At 34.3% G+C, this 20,859-nt stretch overlaps 2 protein-coding genes and 2 non-coding genes across 4 annotated transcripts; 2 read left to right on the top strand and 2 right to left on the bottom strand.

Moving 5' to 3' along the window:
- The first annotated feature begins 8,417 nt into the window (after positions 1 to 8,417).
- On the top strand, positions 8,418 to 8,500 carry TRNAL-CAG (transfer RNA leucine (anticodon CAG)). The gene has a single exon. It is a non-coding gene; the product is annotated as a tRNA-Leu (tRNA).
- An 865-nt stretch (positions 8,501 to 9,365) lies between these two features.
- On the bottom strand, positions 9,366 to 10,427 carry LOC143248178 (protein FAM200C-like). Its single transcript, XM_076496611.1, has 2 exons — positions 10,251 to 10,427; positions 9,366 to 10,169 (listed from the first exon to the last, which is right to left on the bottom strand). The coding sequence occupies exons 1-2, from the start codon at positions 10,425 to 10,427 to the stop codon at positions 9,366 to 9,368; spliced, it is 981 nt and encodes a 326-aa protein (XP_076352726.1).
- Positions 10,428 to 10,503: 76 nt separating this feature from the next.
- On the bottom strand, positions 10,504 to 15,481 carry LOC143248177 (protein FAM200C-like). Its single transcript, XM_076496610.1, has 3 exons — positions 15,139 to 15,481; positions 14,576 to 15,055; positions 10,504 to 10,811 (listed from the first exon to the last, which is right to left on the bottom strand). The coding sequence occupies exons 1-3, from the start codon at positions 15,479 to 15,481 to the stop codon at positions 10,504 to 10,506; spliced, it is 1,131 nt and encodes a 376-aa protein (XP_076352725.1).
- Positions 13,827 to 13,910, top strand: TRNAL-CAG (transfer RNA leucine (anticodon CAG)). Its single transcript has one exon. It is a non-coding gene; the product is annotated as a tRNA-Leu (tRNA).
- Positions 15,482 to 20,859: the final 5,378 nt, after the last annotated feature.

Here is a 20,859-nt window from a genome sequence, read left to right as displayed (position 1 = left end):
CGTTTCCTTTCAAGGTAAAGCAACTTGCTTTGTCTGTTTATTCGATACTTTGAGTTTCTATCTGTTGAGGGTCATGTGGCTGTTTAGTCTCTCATCATGTGTCAGTTAAATGACAGCTGTGTAGTTTATGGACATAGCGACAAGATTTGAAAATGAAAAATATTAAAGAACAAAAGATGTGGAGAAAGATGGATAACACGTTCTTAACTAGTGAAGGCGACACCATCCCAGAGATGTAAATTTCAATAGAAATACGTCAGGATGGCCGAGGGTCTAAGGTGCTGCGTTCAGGTCGCAGTCCGGTTTTCCGGGCGTGGGTTGAATTCCACCTGACATAGGAATTGACGTTTACCTCTTTTCATTCGTAATTTACGTCACCAAGTGGTGAAGAAAATTCAGGTACTTGTAGTTAAGGTTGAAATGGACAACAATCATATGATTTCATTTGAAGGAAAGTGTTAAAAGCGAAAACTTGTTCTAGGTATGGAATGAACTACATAAATTTGATTATTAATTGCTTTACTATCAAAATATAATAATTGTGATATCTCTACAAACGAAACAAAAGATGTGTACTGGAAATAGAGTATAATTTTAGGTGATATCCTTTATGACACTATCAGGAGAAAATAGCATATTTTACTCATAATTATCCTGAAGGTCGATTTTATGAAAACAAGTCTTATAAATTTCATATAGCCTTACTCATAGATGTAAACATGAAACCTAAACTGTTTAGGAATTCTCCTTCACACTTATATTTTCTATAGTTTGGCGATTGGATCAGTAAACACCTTATATTAGAGCACATTATGAAACATAATACCTATACCCTTAAAATATGAATCACGTTTATCCACGTAAAAATAAAGAATAAGAGAACTTTTATGTGTCAAGTGTATGTTGTATGTTAAAATTTAGGAATGTAGAAGAAATAACCTAGAAAAAAAGCGGAAGTGGTGCGCGTGATTTTTTCGTTCTGCAACAATATTAAATTATGTGAATATGAAAGATAGTCACTAAAGTATTTTCCGTTTTCTTCTTATTGTCGAGCTAAATTTCATTTGGTGGAGTAGCGAAAGCAGAACAGTACAGAAAGATTAATGGAATGATTGATAGAAAGTTCTTCTTCTTCCTCGAAATAGACAAAGAAGAGAACCCAAAGTTTAGATTCTTTTAAATGAGAAACATATAAACCAGAGAAACGTTATTTACGAACGAATTGGAATTATTTCACAAGGAATTTAAAGAATCGTTTTACGGAACTTTACAATCGTTAATTGATTAAGTCCATTCTCATAGCTTACATTTACGGTAAAGCTTCTTGATCTATCTGCCGCCGTTATTTCCAGATTTTGAGTTTAAAATAACAATTGGTACAGTTCATTCGTGACGGGCAAAGTAGAAATGTGTAGTGTGTGAGACCGATAACATTGGAAAAAGAAGTTGTTAAACAAAAGTAATGTGATAAAATCGTGATCACACGTGTCTGACTGATCAATGCGACTTCACAAACATCACGCTTATCACAGGACAATTTAAATTTATATATCAAAATTTTAAAAAATAAGTAGATGATGGCCATGCGTGAAGGAAGCAGTCTGATTTATCAGGTATGGGTTCCAACTAGACACCTCACAAAACTTTTAAATATTGCTTCATTACCCTCAAAATTAATTTCTCTAAGGCTAGTAAGGAGAAAAGCTGCTATTTGTATCATTAATATCAGTTCCAAATGTACGAGGAATATGTTCTTCGGATTTGAAAACGGCCTACAAAGAAACGATTGCATTTCTCTGATGCAGTACACTCGACAAGTTGTTTATAAGGAGATCTCGCTATATTTGTATACATACACGTAATTAAGAAGAGAAATTTGATTGTGATATGTTTTCTTCAGTAATTAAAATTTGGTACTTCTGAGATCGTTCCACAAAAGGTGTGCTAGATATATGATATAATTTTAGAAGTTTTGTTTTTTGGAGAATTAATAAAAAAAGCAGTTTCCTCATAAATATTCTGCGAAGTTTTTCTACCAACGATGTTTACAAAAGGCCTGATTCTTCAGGTGTAATTAGAACAGTAATTATAACCTGTCTGTGTTGGTGTTCCTCTTAGTACATACAATTGTGTAGGTCGGGACAACAAACACCTTTGAGAACCATCGAAAATATGAAAAATTAGAGTGTTTATTTAGAAATATGCATTTAACGAAGATTAAGCAGCACAGTAAAGGTTTTATGAGAAATGTAGGAAAAACAAGTCACTTTTAGTAATATCGGAAATGTTTAAACTCTTGGTTTAGGTCGCTCCCTAATTAGATGAGAAAGCACCCTCTGAAAATTACCTCAGAAAATGTCCAGTTCGCAACCATATACATTCATACTTTTGACGACTTAGAAAAGTTAATTGAGTTAGTAAACCTAAATAAATCGGATAAGGTTTTAGGAAACTCACCATTAAAAGTATAATTTTCCAAAACAACATTTAGTTTGATATAAATAACTGTTAAAGAGGTGAAGGATCTTATGTTCTGCTTGCTAAAAGAACAAAAAAAATAATTTTTATTCGGTTATGGTGGAAATATATACATCTGAAAATTATTATATAGAAATGATATTTGCACCATATAAACGTCAATCACAAAATAACGGAACTCTTGTCAGGAAGTTTTCATTCGCCTTTCCTATAAAATTTCGATCATTAATTGACTAAGTCAATTCTTACGTTTTCATTCAAGGTAAAGCAACTTAAGCTGTCTGTTTATTCGATACTTTAAGTTTCTATCTATTGAGGGTCATGTGGATGTTTAGTCTCTCATCATGTGTCAGTTAAATGACAGCTGTATAGTTTATGGACATAGCGACAAGATTTGAAAATGAAAATATTAAAGAACGAAAGATGTGGAGAAAGATGGATAACACGTTCTTAACTAGTGAAGGCGACACCATCCCAAGAGATGTAAATTTCAATAGAAATAGGTCAGGATGGCCGAGCGGTCTAAGATGCTGCGTTCATGTCGCAGTCCGGTTTTCCGGGCGTGGGATCGAATTCCACTCCTGACATAGGATTTGACGTTTTACCTCTTTTCATTCGTACGTTTACGTCACTCAAGTGATGAAAAAAAATTCAGGTACTCGTAGTTAAGGTTTGAAAATGGACAACAATCATATGATTTCATTTGAAGGAAAGTGTTAAAAGCGAAAACTTGTTCTAGGTATGGAATGAACTACATAAATTTGATTATTAATTGCTTTACTATCAAAATATAATAATTGTGATATCTCTACAAACGAAACAAAAGATGTGTACTGGAAATAGAGTATAATTTTAGGTGATATCCTTTATGACACTATCAGGGAGAAAATAGCATATTTTACTCATAATTATCCTACGAAGGTCGATTTTATGAAAACAAGTCTTATAAATTTCATATAGCCTTACTCCATAGATGTAACATGAACAAACCTAAACTCTTTTTAATTCTCCTTCACACTTATATTTTCTATAGTTTGGCGATTGGATCAGTAAACACCTTATATTAGAGCACATTATGAAACATAATACCTATATTTTTTAAAATATGAATCACGTTTATCCACGTAAAAATAAAGAATAAGAGAACTTTTATGTGTCAAGTCTATGCTGTATGTTAAAATTTAGGAATGTAGAAGAAATAACTAGAAAAAGCGGAAGTGGTGCGCGTGATTTTTCGTTCGCAACAATATTAAATTATGTGAATATGAAAGACAGTCACTAAAGTATTTTCCGTTTCTTCTTATTGTCGAGCTAAATTTAATTTGGTGAGTAACCAGAACGGTACAGAAAGATTAATGGAATGATTGATAGAAATGTCTTCTTCCTCGAAATAGACAAAGAAGTGAACCCAAAGTTTAGATTCTTTTAAGTGAGAAACATATAAACTAGAGAAACGTTATTTACGAACGAATTGAATTATTTCATAGGAATTTAAAAGTCGTTTTGTCGGAACTTTACAATCGTTAATTGATTAAGTCCTTTCTCATAGCTTACATTTACGGTAAAGCTTCTTGATCTATCTGCCGCCGTTATTTCCAGATTTTGAGTTTAAAATAACAATTGGTACAGTTCATTCGTGACGGGCAAAGTAGAATTGTGTAGTGTGAGACCGATAACATTGGAAAAAGAAGTTGTTAAACAAAAGTAATGTGATTAAATCGTGATCACACGTGTCTGACTGATCAATGCGACTTCACAAACATCACGCTTATCACAGGACAATTTAAAATGTATATCAAAATTTTAAAAAAATAAGTAGATGATGGCCATGCAGTCTGATTTATCAGGTATGGGTTCCAACTAGACACCTCACACAAAACTTTAAATATTGCTTCATTACCCTCAAAAAATTAATTTCTCTAAGGCTAGTAAGGAGAAAAGCTGCTATTTGTATCATTAATATCAGTTACAAATGTACGAGGAATATGTTCTTCGGAAGTTTGAAAACGGCCTACGAAGAAACGATTGCATTTCTCTGATGCAGTACACTCGACAAGTTGTTTATAAGGAGATCTCGCTATATTTGTATACATACACGTAATTAAGAAGAGAAATTTGATTGTGATATGTTTTCTTCAGTAATTAAAATTTGGTACTTCTGAGATCGTTCCACCAAAGGTGTGCTAGATATATGATATAATTTTAGAAGTTTTGTTTTGGAGAAATTTAATAAAAAAAAGCAGTTTCCTCTTAAATATTCTGCGAAGTTTTTTCTACCAAGGATGTTTACAAACGGCCTCATTCTTCAGGTGTAATTAGAACAGTAATTATAACCTGTCTGTGTTGGTGTTTCTCTTAGTACATACAATTGTGTAGGTCGGGACAATAAACACCTTTTGAACTATCGAAAATATGAAGAATGATAGAAAGTTTATGTAGAAATATGCATTTAACGAAGATTAAGCAGCGTTGTAAAGGTTTTATGAGAAATGTAGGAAAAACAAGTCACTTTTAGTAATATCGGAAATGTTTAAACTCTTGGTTTAGGTCGCTCCCTAATTAGATGAGAAAGCACCCTCTGAAAATTACCTTAGAAAATGTCCAGTTCGCAACCATATACATTCATACTTTTGACGACTTAGAAAAGTTAATTGAGTTAGTAAACCTAAATAAATAACGGATAAGGTTTTAGGAAACTCACCATTAAAAGTATAGTTTTCCAAAACAACATTTAGTTTGATATAAATAACTGTTAAGGAGGTGAAGGATCTTATGTTCTGCTTGCTAAAAGAACAAAAAAAAATAATTTTTATTCGGTTATGGTGGAGTATATACATCTGAAAATTATTATATAGAAATGATATTTGCACCATATAAACGTCAATCACAAAATAACGGAACTCTTGTCAGGAAGAGTTCATTCGCCTTTCTATAAAATTTCGATCATTAATTGACTAAGTCAATTCTTACGTTTTCATTCAAGGTAAAGCAACTTAGCTGTCTGTTTATTCGATACTTTAAGTTTCTATCTATTGAGGTTCATGTGGCTGTTTAGTCTCTCATCATGTGTCAGTTAAATGACAGCTGTGTAGTTTATGGACATAGCGACAAGATTTGAAAATGAAAAATATTAAAGAACGAAAGATGTGGAGAAAGATGGATAACACGTTCTTAACTAGTGAAGGCGACACCATCCGAAGAGATGTAAATTTCAATAGAAATACGTCAGGATGGCCAGCGGTCTAAGGTGCTGCGTTCAGGTCGCAGTCCGGTTTTCCGGGCGTGGGTTCCAATCCCACTCCTGACATTGGAATTAACGTTTTACCTCTTTTCATTCGTACGTTTACGTCACTCAAGTGGTGAAGAAAATTCAGGTACTAGTAGTTAAGGTTTGAAAATGACAACAATAATATGATTTCATTTGAAGGAAAGTGTTAAAAGCGAAAACTTGTTCTAGGTATGGAATGAACTACATAAATTTGATTATTAATTGCTTTACTATCAAAATATAATAATTGTGATATCTCTACAAACGAAACAAAAGATGTGTACTGGAAATAGAGTATAATTTTAGGTGATATCCTTTATGACACTATCAGGGAGAAAATAGCATATTTTACTCATAATTATCCTACGAAGGTCGATTTTATGAAAACAAGTCTTATAAATTTCATATACCCTTACTCCATAGATGTAACATGAACAAACCTAAACTGTTTAGGAATTCTCCTTCACACTTATATTTTCTATAGTTTGGCGATTGGATCAGTAAACACCTTATATTAGAGCACATTATGAAACATAATACCTATACTTCCTTAAAATATGAATCACGTTTATCCACGTAAAAATAAAGAATAAGAGAACTTTTATGTGCCAAGTCTATGTTGTATGTTAAAATTTAGGAATGTAGAAGAAATAACTAGAAAAAGCGGAATTGGTGCGCGTGATTTTTCGTTCGCAACAATATTAAATTATGTGAATATGAAAGATAGTCTCTAAAGTATTTTCCGTTTCTTCTTATTGTCGACCTAAATTTCATTTGGTGAGTAACCAGAACGGTACAGAAAGATTAATGGAATGATTAATAGAAAGGTCTTCTTCCTCGAAATAGACAAAGAAGAGAACCCAAAGTTTAGATTCTTTTAAGTGAGAAACATATAAACTAGAGAAACGTTATTTACGAACGAATTGAACTATTTCACAGGAATTTAAAAGTCGTTTTGTCCGAACTTTACAATCGTTAATTGATTAAGTCCATTCTCATAGCTTACATTTACGGTAAAGCTTCTTGATCTATCTGCCGCCGTTATTTCCAGATTTTGAGTTTAAAATAACAATTGGTACAGTTCATTCGTGACGGGCAAAGTAGAATTGAGTAGTGTGAGACCGATAACATTGGAAAAGAAGTTGTTAAACAAAAGTAATGTGATTAAATCGTGATCACACGTGTCTGACTGATCAATGCGACTTCACAAACATCACGCTTATCACAGGACAATTTAAAATTTATATCAAAATTTTAAAAAATAAGTAGATGATGGCCATGCGTGAAGGAAGCAGTCTGATTTATCAGGTATGGGTTCCAACTAGACACCTCACACAAAACTTTAAATATTGCTTCATTACCCTCAAAAATTAATTTCTCTAAGGCTAGTAAGGAGAAAAGCTGCTATTTGTATCATTAATATCAGTTCCAAATGTACGAGGAATATGTTCTTCGGAAGTTTGAAAACGGCCTACGAAGAAAAGATTGCATTTCTCTGATGCAGTACACTCGACAAGTTGTTTATAAGGAGATCTCGCTGTATTTGTATTGATACACGTAAGTAAGAAGAGAAATTTGATTGTGATATGTTTTCTTCAGTAATTAAAATTTGGTACTTCTGAGATCGTTCCACAAAGGTGGTGGTAGATATATGATATAGTTTTAGAAGTTTTTTTTTTGGAGAAAATCAATTAAAAAAGCAGGTTCCTCATAAATATTCTGCGAAGTTTTTTCTACCAACGATGTTTACAAAAGGCCTCGGAACAGTAATTATAACCTGTCTGTGTTGGTGTTCCTCTTAGTACATACAATTGTGTAGGTCGGAACAATAAACACCTTTTTGAACTATCGAAAATATGAAGAATAATAGAGAAAGTTTTTGTGGAAATATGCATTTAACGAAGATTAAGCAGCACAGTAAAGGTTTTATGAGAAATGTAGGAAAAACATGTCACACTTTAGTAATATCGGAAATGTTTAAACTCTTTGTTTAGGTCGCTCCTAAGTAGATGAGAAAGCACCCTCTGAAAATTACCTCAGAAAATGTCCAGTTCGCAACCATATACATTCATACTTTTGACGACTTAGAAAAGTTAATTGAGTTAGTAAACCTAAATAAATCGGATAAGGTTTTAGGAAACTCACCATTAAAAGTATAATTTTCCAAAACAATATTTAGATTTATATTAATAACTGTTAAAGAGGTGAAGGATGTTATGTTCTGCTTGCTAAAAGAACAACAAAAAAATAATTGTTTATTCGGTTATGGTAAACTATATACATCTGAAAATTATTATACAAAAATGATACTTGCACCATATAAATGACAATCACAAAATAACGAAACTCTTGTCAGGAAGTTTTCATTCGCTTTTCTATAAAATTTCGATCATTAATTGACTAAGTCAATTCTGACATTCTCATTCAAGGTAAAAGTAACTTGAGCTGTCTGTTTTTCGATACTTTGAGTTTCTATCTGTTGAGGGTTATGTGGCTGTTTAGTCTCTAATCATGTGTCAGTTAAATGACACCTGTGTAGTTTATGGACATAGCGACAAGATTTGAAAATGAAAAATATTAAAGAACAAAAGATGTGGAGAAAGATGAATAACACGTTCTTAACTGGTGAAGGCGACACCATCCGAAGAGATGTAAATTTCAATAGAAATACGTCAGGATGGCCGAGCGGTCTAAGGTGCTGCGTTCAGGTCGCAGTCCGGTTTTCCGGGCGTGGGTTCGAATCCCACTCTGACATTGGAATTAACGTTTTACCTCTTTTCATTCGTACGTTTACGTGACTCAAGTGGTGAAGAAAAATTCAGGTACCAGTAGTTAAGGTTTGAAAAGGACAACAATCACATGATTTCATTCGAAGGAAAGTGTTAAAAGCGAAAACTTGTTCTAGGTGTGGAATGAACTACATAAATTTGATTATTAATTGCTTTACTATCAAAATATAATAATTGTGATATCTCTACAAACGAAACAAAAGATGTGCACTGGAAATAGAGTATAATTTTAGGTGATATCCTTTATGACAGTGGTTCTTAACCTTTTTCAGTGTTTGCACTTCTTTTAAATTAGTAATCATTTCTCGCACCCCCTGGAAACTTAAATATAAAAAAAGCTAAAAATACAAAGTTGATGTAATCAAAAATTTTTTTTAAATCTTCATACATAGCATACCTTTTTTCAAGACAAAATTCAGGGTTTATACTGAAAAATTAATTTCAATTTTGTTAATGATTTTTATTTAGCCTGTAATGCACAGTAAACTTAGTGACTTCGTTGCTGTTTTTTTTCTCTATGATGGCATCAAATCTTGGCGTATTTGTACTGAGTGCCACTCGCATGTCATGTTCAGAATTCAGCCAATTTCTGCATTTTATTTGGATGTGAAGTAGACAAGAAAATCCTTGTTCACACAAGTAAGTAGTTGCAAATGGTAACAGCACTTCAAGAGCTTTCTTCGCTAATGCAGGGTATGCTTCCAGCTGAGAAGCCCAGAAGTGTTCCAGCTGACTATTGGTGAACTCCATTTGGATTTCACGATTGTGTCTAAGGTCGATGAGATCTTCCTTGATGCCGCTGACATCTTCCAAATTCTGCATGAAAGGATTCAGGATCCAGTTGTCATAGGTTTGCAGCTCTCCACACGAGAAGTAACCCTCAAATGAAGTACGCAGCATCTGCATATGTTCAACAACTGTTGCAACAAAGTCTGGATGCAGGGTAGAATTTTCTGCGACTGTCTCTTCCAGGCAGGGAAATTTGCCAAATTCCCCATCTTCACACACTTTATCCACAAGACAAGTTTTTCTTTGAATGCAGCCAATTTAGCGCTTGCAGTCACAATGTTGAGTCCCCTTCTTTGCAGAGAGAGATTGAGTTCATTGAGAGCTAAAAACACATCAGCCAAATAGGCAAGCATCTGAGCAAAACTAGGTTCTTTGAAATATATAGCCAGTTCTTGTACCCTTTCACGGAGAAACTGGTGAATTTCTCCTCTCAGTTCAAACACACGAAACAGCACAGGACCACGTGACAACCACCTCACTTCAGTGTGGTACAAAAGAACAGTGTGTTCCTGACCCATTTCCTCACAAAGTGACTGAAACAATCGATGATTCAAAGCTCGGCTGCGAATAAAGTTTACAACCTTGACACAAATATCCAGAGTTTTCTTGAGATCTGGGGGCAATGTCTTTGCTGAAAGAGAGTGACGATGAAGAAAGCAGTGAGTGATTTTCAGATTAGGAACTTCTTTCCTCATTAATGCAGCAAACCCAGAACGATTGCCCAGCATTGCTGGTGCACCATCTGTACATATTGAACCAATTTTGTCAAGGTGAAGTTCGTTTCTTGAGAAAAGTTCTTGTATTTTGTTAAGCACATCTATAGCTTGTGCAGTTGTCTTTAAGGACTGACAGAAAAGGAAACTTTCTTCCACTTTTTTCTCCTTCACGTAACGAACTACTGCCAATAGCTGACAACAGTTGGATACATCTGTTGATTCATCCACTTGTAGGCTAATCTTAACTGGACTAGCCTTGATGTCAGCTACAACTTGTTCCAGGATGTCAACACTCATGTCGATGATTCGGTTATGGATTACATCATTTGACAAAGACACTTGTTGGAGTTTCTTCTCAGCTTCCTTGCCGAGAACAATCTTTGCCATTTCAAGGGCACATGGCTTGATCAGTTCCTCACCAATTGTATGGGGTTTCTTTGATTTAGCAATCTGGTATGCAACTTCATAAGAAAGCACATAGTAAAGGTTTCTCTGTTGGCGAAAATCCATAAGTCGGCAATGTGCCAACCTGATCAAACCTAGCTCTTTTGACCCTTAATGTCACAATGTCATTTCCTGCATCCCTGCCACCATGTTTGTTCTTGAAATGTTCATCAAGCTTTGATGGCTTCAAGTTCGCATTGGAGAAAGAGTGTGCTGCACAGGATACACTGTGGACGTTGTGTCCCATCCTTCTCTGTAGTACAGGTGAAACCAAACTTGACATATTCGTCATTCCACTTTCGTTTCTTCGACATACTGCAGACAAATCTGGAAAAAGAAACACATTCATGTGTAGGTGTTTTCTTTTTTTTTATGAATTACCTCTAAAATATGTGATGGAGAGACTGAAATACCTGGTTTAATCAGTAGATTTGTAGGCATGACAATTCATACTATGAAAATATGTGTAACGGCTACACTGCTACAGTGATGATGTATATGTTATGTAAACAACCCATCGCTCATTTAAATAAATGTGTAGAAAGCAAAATCTGAAATAATACATAACCAATCTTCCACCCTACTGTTATGCATCAGAAAAAAAAATAACATTGAAACAGGGAGACCATAACTCACGTGTTGATGGCACGGATGGGTGGTGTGGACTGAGACGTGATGATAACCTCCTCTCTCTCCGTTGCGCACGTGTCCTGTACGCGTTCCTTCCTTGTCTATCCAAATGACATACCCGTTTGTTTACCCTGTATTGGAATCTGATGCAACTTTACCACTTCATTAGAAATCAGGTTTAGGTTTAACTTTATCTCGGAACACTGCTGAAAGCAAAAATGTTTCTTCTTAGGAGAAATATAAAGCATACTCTTATGTAAAAATATAGATTTGCTTTAATTATTCATGGGCATCCTCGCACCACTTGGGAATCATCTTCGCACCCCTAGAGGTGCAGGCACCAGTTAAGAACCCCTGCTTCTTGACACTATCAGAGAGAAAATAGCATATTTTACTCATAATTATCCTACGAAGGTCGATTTTATGAAAACAAGTCTCATAAATTTCATATACCCTTACTCCATAGATGTAAAATGAACAAACCCAAACTGTTTAGGAATTCTCCTTCACACTTATATTTTCTATAGTTTGGCGATTGAATCAGTAAACACCTTATATTAGAGCACATTATGAAACATAATACCTATACTGTTTTAAAATATGAATCACGTTTATCCACGTAAAATAAAAGAATAAGAGAACTTTTATGTGCCAAGTCTATGTTGTATGTTAAAATTTAGGAATGTAGAAGAAATAACTAGAAAAAGCGGAATTGGTGCGCGTGATTTTTCGTTCGCAACAATATTAAATTATGTGAATATGAAAGATAGTCTCTAAAGTATTTTCCGTTTCTTCTTATTGTCGACGTAAATTTCATTTGGTGAGTAACCAGAACGGTACACAAAGATTAATGGAATGATTGATAGAAAGTTCTTCTTCTTCGAAAGAGAGAAAGAAAAGAACCGAAAGTATAGATTCTTTTAAATGAGAAACATATAAACCAGAGAAACGTTATTTACGAACGAATTGAACTATTTCACAGGAATTTAAAGTCGTTTTGTCCGAACTTTACAATCGTTAATTGATTAAGTCCATTCTCATAGCTTACATTTACGGTAAAGCTTCTTGATCTATCTGCCGCCGTTATTTCCAGATTTTGAGTTTAAAATAACAATTGGTACAGTTCATTCGTGACGGGCAAAGTAGAATTGAGTAGTGTGAGACCGATAACATTGGAAAAAGAAGTTGTTAAACAAAAGTAATGTGATTAAATCGTGATCACACGTGTCTGACTGATCAATGCGACTTCACAAACATCACGCTTATCACAGGACAATTTAAAATTTGTATCAAAATTTTAAAAAAAAAGTAGATGATGGCCATGCGTGAAGGAAGCAGTCTGATTTATCAGGTATGGGTTCCAACTAGACACCTCACACAAAACTTTAAATATTGCTTCATTACCCCAAAAATTAATTTCTCTAAGGCTAGTAAGGAGAAAAGCTGCTATTTGTATCATTAATATCAGTTCCAAATGTACGAGGAATATGTTCTTCGGAAGTTTGAAAACGGCCTACGAAGAAACGATTGCATTTCTCTGATGCAGTACACTCGACAAGTTGTTTATAAGGAGATCTCGCTATAGTATTGATACACGTAATTAAGAAGAGAAATTTGATTGTGATATGTTTTCTTCAGTAATTAAAATTTGGTACTTCTGAGATCGTTCCACACAAAGGTGTGCTAGATATATGATATAGTTTTAGAAGTTTTGTGTTTTGAGAAAATCAATTAAAAAGCAGGTTCCTCATAAATATTCTGATGAAGTTTTTCTACCAACGATGTTTACAAAAGGCCTCAAGTGTAATAGAACAGTAATTATAACCTGTCTGTGTTGGTGTTCCTCTTAGTACATACACATTGTGTAGGTCGGAACAATAAACACCTTTTGAACTATCGAAAATATGAAGAATAATAGAAAGTTTATGTGAAAATATGCATTTAACGAAGATTAAGCAGCACAGTAAAGGTTTTATGAGAAATGTAGGAAAAACATGTCACTTTTAGTAATATCGGAAATGTTTAAACTCTTTGTTTAGGTCGCTCCCTAATTAGATGAGAAAGCACCCTCTGAAAATTACCTCAGAAAATGTCCAGTTCGCAACCATATACATTCATACTTTTGACGACTTAGAAAAGTTAATTGAGTTAGTAAACCTAAATAAATCGGATAAGGTTTTAGAAACTCACCATTAAAAGTATAATTTTCCAAACAATATTTAGATTTATATTAATAACTGTTAAAGAGGTGAAGGATGTTATGTTCTGCTTGCTAAAGAACAACAAAAAAAATAATTTTATTCGGTTATGGTAAACTATATACATCTGAAAATTATTATATAAAAATGATATTTGCACCATATAAATGTCAATCACAAAATAACGAAACTCTTGTCAGGAAGTTTTCATTCGCTTTTCTATAAATTTCGATCATTAATTGACTAAGTCAATTCTTACGTTTTCATTCAAGGTAAAGCAACTTAAGCTGTCTGTTTATTCGATACTTTGAGTTTCTATCTGTTGAGGGTTATGTGGCTGTTTAGTCTCTCATCATGTGTCAGTTAAATGACAGCTGTGTAGTTTATGGACATAGCGACAAGATTTGAAAATGAAAAATATTAAAGAACAAAAGATGTGGAGAAAGATGGATAACACGTTCTTAACTAGTGAAGGCGACACCATCCGAAGAGATGTAAATTTCAATAGAAATACGTTAGAATGGCCGAGCGGTTCAAGGTGCTGCGTTCAGGTCGCAGTCCGGTTTTCCGGGCGTGGGTTCGAATCCCACTCCTGACATTGAAATTAACGTTTTACCTCTTTCATTCGTACGTTTACGTGACTCAAGTGGTGAAGAAAATTCAGGTACTAGTAGTTAAGGTTTGAAAAGGACAACAATAATATGATTTCATTTGAAGGAAAGTGTTAAAAGCGAAAACTTGTTCTAGGTATGGAATGAACTACATAAATTTGATTATTAATTGCTTTACTATCAAAATATAATAATTGTGATATCTCTACAAAAGAAACAAAAGATGTGTACTGAAAATAGAGTATAATTTCAGGTGATATCCTTTATGACAGTGGTTCTTAACCTTTTCAGTGTTTGCACTTCTTTTAAATTAGTAATCATTTCTCGCACCCTGGAAACTTAAATATAAAAAAAGCTAAAAATACAAAGTTGATGTAATCAAAAATTTTTTAAATCTTCATACATACAGCATACCTTTTTCAAGACAAAAATTCAGGGTACATAATGAAAAATTAATTTCAATTTTGTTAATGATTTTTTATTTAGCCTGTAATGCACAGTAAACTTAGTGACTTCGTTGCTGCTGTTTTCTCTATGATGGCATCAAATCTTGGCGTCTTTGTACTGAGTGCCACTCGCATGTCATGTTCAGAATTCAGCCAATTTCTGCATTTTGTTTGGATGTGAAGTAGACAAGAAAATCCTTGTTCACACAAGTAAGTAGTTGCAAATGGTAACAGCACTTCAAGAGCTTTCTTCGCTAATGCAGGGTATGCTTCCAGCTGAGAAGCCCAGAAGTGTTCCAGCTGACTATTGGTGAACTCCATTTGGATTTCACGATTGTGTCTAAGGTCGATGAGATCTTCCTTGATGCCGCTGACATCTTCCAAATTCTGCATGAAAGGATTCAGGATCCAGTTGTCATAGGTTTGCAGCTCTCCACACGAGAAGTAACCCTCAAATGAAGTACGCAGCATCTGCATATGTTCAACAACTTTTGCAACAAAGTCTGGATGCAGGGTAGAATTTTCTGCGACTGTCTCTCTTCCAGGCAGGGGAAATTTGCCAAATTCCTCATCTTCACACACTTTATCCACAAGACAAGTTTTTTCTTTGAATGCAGCCAATTTAGCGCTTGCAGTCACAATGTTGAGTCCCCTTCTTTGCAGAGAGAGATTGAGTTCATTGAGAGCTAAAACACATCAGCCAAATAGGCAAGCATCTGAGCAAAACTAGGTTCTTTGAAATATATAGCCAGTTCTTGTACCCTTTCACGGAGAAACTGGTGAATTTCTCCTCTCAGTTCAAACACACGAAACAGCACAGGACCACGTGACAACCACCTCACTTCAGTGTGGTACAAAAGAACAGTGTGTTCCTGACCCATTTCCTCACAAAGTGACTGAAACAATCGATGATTCAAAGCTCGGCTGCGAATAAAGTTTACAACCTTGACACAAATATCCAGAGTTTTCTTGAGATCTGGGGCAATGTCTTTTGCTGAAAGAGAGTGACGATGAAGAAAGCAGTGAGTGATTTTCAGATTAGGAACTTCTTTCCTCATTAATGCAGCAAACCCAGAACGATTGCCCAGCATTGCTGGTGCACATCTGTACATATTGAACCAATTTTGTCAAGGTGAAGTTCGTTTCTTGAGAAAAGTTCTTGTATTTTTGTTAAGCACATCTATAGCTTGTGCAGTTGTCTTTAAGGACTGATTGAAGAAAGGAAACTTTCTTCCACTTTTTTCTCCTTCACGTAACGAACTACTGCCAATAGCTGACAACAGTTGGATACATCTGTTGATTCATCCACTTGTAGGCTAATCTTAACTGGACTAGCCTTGATGTCAGCTACAGCTTGTTCCAGGATGTCAACACTCATGTCGATGATTCGTTTATGGATTACATCATTTGACAAAGACACTTGTTGGAGTTTCTTCTCAGCTTCCTTGCCGAGAACAATCTTTTGCCATTTCAAGGGCACATGGTTTGATCAGTTCCTCACCCAATTGTATGGGGTTTCTTTGATTTAGCAATCTGGTATGCAACTTCATAAGAAGCACGCAGTAAAGGTTTCTCTGTTGGCGAAAATCCATAAGTCGGCAATATTGCCAACCTGATCAAACCTAGCTCTTTTGACCCTTAATGTCACAATGTCATTTCCTGCATCCCTGCCACCATGTTTGTTCTTGAAATGTTCATCAAGCTTTGATGGCTTCAAGTTCGCATTGGAGAAAGAGGGTGCTGCTGCAGGATACACTTTGGACGTTGTGTCCCATCCTTCTCTCTAGTACAGGTGAAACCAAACTTGACATATTCGTCATTCCACTTTCGTTTCTTCGACATACTGCAGACAAATCTGGAAAAGAAACACTATTCATGTGTAGGTGTTTTCTTTTTTTTTATGAATTACCTCTAAAATATGTGATGGAGAGACTGAAATACCTGGTTTAATCAGTAGATTTGTAGGCATGACAATACATTCTATGAAAATATTGTAACGGCTACACTGCTACAGTGATGATGTATGTTATGTAAACAACCCATCGCTCATTTAAATAAATGTGTAGAAAGCAAAATCTGAAATAATACATAACCAATCTTCCACCCTACTGTTATGCATCAGAAAAAAAAATACATTGAAACAGGGAGACCATAACTCACGTGTTGATGCACGATGGTGTGTGACTGAGACGTGATGATAACCTCCTCTCTCTCTTGCACGTGTCCTGTAGCGCCTTCCTGCTCAACCAAATGATCCCACTTATTCGTTGAAGCAAAAATGTTTGGAGAAATATAAAGCATACTTATGTAAAAATATAGATTTGTTTTTAATTGGTTCATATATCTCGCACCCTCTAGGTGGCACCTGGTTAAGAACCCTGCTTCTTGACACTATCAGGGAGAAAATAGCATATTTTACTCATAATTATCCACAAGGTCGATTTTATGAAAACAAGTCTTATAAATTTCATATACCCTTACTCCATAGATGTAAAATGAACAAACCCAAACTGTTTAGAATTCTCCTTCACACTTATATTTTCTATAGTTTGGCGATTGAATCAGTAAACACCTTATATTAGAGCACATTATGAATGATAACATATATACTGTTTTAAAATATGAATCACGTTTATCCACGTAAAAATAAAGAATAAGAGAACTTTTATGTGCCAAGTCTATGTTGTATGTTAAAATTTAGGAATGTAGAAGAAATAACTAGAAAAGCGGAATTGGTGCGCGTGATTTTTTCGTTCGCAACAATATTAAATTATGTGAATATGAAAGATAGTCTCTAAAGTATTTTCCGTTTCTTCTCATTGTCGACGTAAATTTCATTTGGTGAGTAACCAGAACGGTACAGAAAGATTAATGGAGTGATTGATAGAAAGTTCTTCTTCTTCGAAGAGAGAAAAAGAAAAGAACCGAAAGTATAGATTCTTTTAAGTGAGAAACATATAAACTAGAGAAACGTTATTTACGAACGAATTGAACTATTTCACAGGAATTTAAAAGTCGTTTTGTCCGAACTTTACAATCGTTAATTGATTAAGTCCATTCTCATAGCTTACATTTACGGTAAAGCTTCTTGATCTATCTGCCGCCGTTATTTCCAGATTTTGAGTTTAAAATAACATTCGTACAGTTCATTCGTGACGGGCAAAGTAGAATTGTGTAGTGTGAGACCGATAACATTGGAAAAGAAGTTGTTAAACAAAAGTAATTGAAATCGTGATCACACGTGTCTGACTGATCAATGCGACTTCACAAACATCACGCTTATCACAGGACAATTTAAAATGTATATCAAAATTTTAAAAAATAAGTAGATGATGCCATGCGTGAAGGAAGCAGTCTGATTTATCAGGTATGGGTTCCAACTAGACACCTCACACAAAACTTTAAATATTGCTTCATTACCCTCAAAATTAATTTTTCTGCTAGTAAGGAGAAAAGCTGCTATTTGTATCATTAATATCAGTTCCAAATGTACGAGGAATATGTTCTTCGGAAGTTTGAAAACGGCCTACGAAGAAAAGATTGCATTTCTCTGATGCAGTACACTCGACAAGTTGTTTATAAGGAGATCTCGCTATATTTGTATAGATACACGTAAATAAGAAGAGAAATTTGATTGTGATATGTTTTCTTCAGTAATTAAAATTTGGTACTTCTGAGATCGTTCCACAAAAGGTGTGGTAGATATATGATATAGTTTTAGAAGTTTTTGTTTTTGGAGAAAATCAATTAAAAAAAAGCAGGTTCCTCATAAATATTCTGCGAAGTTTTTTCTACCAACGATGTTTACAAAAGGCCTCAGAACAGTAATTATAACCTGTCTGTGTTGGTGTTCCTCTTAGTACATACAATTGTGTAGGTCGGGATAATAAACACCTTTTTGAACTATCGAAAATATGAAGAATAACAGAACGTTTATGTAGAAATATGCATTTAACGAAGATTAAGCAGCACAGTAAAGGTTTTATGAGAAATGTAGGAAAATACAAGTCACTTTTAGTAATATCGGAAATGTTTAAACTCTTTGTTTAGGTCGCTCCTAATTAGATGAGAAAGCACCCTCTGAAAATTACCTCAGAAAATGTCCAGTTCGCAACCATATACATTCATACTTTTGACGACTTAGAAAAGTTAATTGAGTTAGTAAACCTAAATAAATCGGATAAGGTTTTAGGAAACTCACCATTAAAAGTATAATTTTCCAAACAATATTTAGATTTATATTAATAACTGTTAAAGAGGTGAAGGATGTTATGTTCTGCTTGCTAAAGAACAAAAAAAATATAATGTTTTTATTATGGTAAACTATATACATCTGAAAATTATTATATAAAAATGATACTTGCACCATATAAATGTCAATCACAAAATAACGGAACTCTTGTCAGGAAGTTTTCATTCGCTTTTCTATAAAATTTCGATCATTAATTGACTAAGTCAATTCTTACGTTTTCATTCAAGGTAAAGCAACTTAAGCTGTCTGTTTATTCGATACTTTGAGTTTCTATCTGTTGAGGTTATGTGGCTGTTTAGTCTCTCATCATGTGTCAGTTAAAGGACACCTGTGTAGTTTATGGACATAGCGACAAGATTTGAAAATGAAAAATATTAAAGAACAAAAGATGTGGAGAAAGATGGATAACACATTCTTAACTAGTGAAGGCGACACCATCCGAAGAGATGTAAATTGCAATAGAAATACGTTAGAATGGCCGAGCGGTCTAAGGTTCAGGTCGCAGTCCGGTTTTCCGGGCGTGGGTTCGAATCCCACTCCTGACATTGAAATTAACGTTTTACCTCTTTTCATTCGTACGTTTACGTGACTCAAGTGGTGGAGAAAATTCAGGTACTAGTAGTTAAGGTTTGAAAAGGACAACAATAATATGATTTCATTTGAAGGAAAGTGTTAAAAGCGAAAACTTGTTATAGGTATGGAATGAACTACATAAATTTGATTATTAATTGCTTTACTATCAAAATATAATAATTGTGATATCTCTACAAAAGAAACAAAAGATGTGTACTGAAAATAGAGTATAATTTCAGGTGATATCCTTTATGACACCATCAGGGAGAAAATAGCATATTTTACTCATAATTATCCTACAAAGGTCGATTTTATGAAAACAAGTCTTATAAATTTCATATACCCTTACTCCATAGATGTAAGATGAACAAACCCAAACTGTTTAGAATTCTCCTTCACACTTATATTTTCTATAATTTGGCGATTGAATAAGTAAACACCTTATTTTAGAGCACATTATGAAACATAATAACTATACTCCCTTAAAATATGAATCACGTTTATCCACGTAAAAATAAAGAATAAGAGAACTTTTATGTGCCAAGTCTGTGTTGTATGTTAAAATTTAGGAATGTAGAAGAAATAACTAGAAAAAGCGGAATTGGTGCGCGTGATTTTTCGTTCGCAATAATATTTAATTATGTGAATATGAAAGATAGTCACTAAAGTATTTTCCGTTTCTTCTTATTGTCGACCTAAATTTCATTTGGTGAGTAACCAGAACGGTACAGAAAGATTAATGGAATGATTGATAGAAAGTCTTCTTCTTCCTCGAAAGAGACAAAGAAAAGAACCCAAAGTTTAGATTCTTTTAAGTGAGAAACATATAAACTGGAGAAACGTTATTTACGAACGAATTGAACTATTTCACAGGAATTTAAAAGTCGTTTTGTCCGAACTTTACAATCGTTAATTGATTAAGTCCATTCTCATAGCTTACATTTACGGTAAAGCTTCTTGATCTATCTGCCGCCGTTATTTCCAGATTTTGAGTTTAAAAAACAATTGGTACAGTTCATTCGTGACGGGCAAAGTAGAATTGAGTAGTGTGAGACCGATAACATTGGAAAAAAGAAGTTGTTAAACAAAAGTAATGTGATTAAATCGTGATCACACGTGTTCTGACTGATCAATGCGACTTCACAAACATCACGCTTATCACAGGACAATTTAAAATGTATATCAAAATTTTAAAAAAATAAGAAGATGATGGCCATGCGTGAAGAGAAGCAGTCTGATTTATCAGGTATGGGTTCCAACTAGACACCTCACACAAAACTTTAAATATTGCTTCATTACCCTCAAAAAAATTTTTCTCTAAGGCTAGTAAGGAGAAAAGCTGCTATTTGTATCATTAATATCAGTTCCAAATGTACGAGGAATATGTTCTTCGGAAGTTTGAAAACGGCCTACGAAGAAACGATTGCATTTCTCTGATGCAGTACACTCGACAAGTTGTTTATAAGGAGATCTCGCTGTATTTGTATTGATACACGTAAGTAAGAAGAGAAATTTGATTGTGATATGTTTTCTTCAGTAATTAAAATTTGGTACTTCTGAGATCGTTCCACAAAAGGTGTGGTAGATATATGATATAGTTTTAGAAGTTTTGTTTTTGAGAAAATCATTAAAAAAAAGCAGGTTCCTCATAAATATTCTGCGAAG

This window comes from Tachypleus tridentatus, chromosome 4 (genome assembly GCF_004210375.1).
Source record: "Tachypleus tridentatus isolate NWPU-2018 chromosome 4, ASM421037v1, whole genome shotgun sequence".
NCBI classification, from domain to species: domain Eukaryota; kingdom Metazoa; phylum Arthropoda; class Merostomata; order Xiphosura; family Limulidae; genus Tachypleus; species Tachypleus tridentatus.
This window is presented reverse-complemented; position numbering and strand designations above follow the sequence as displayed.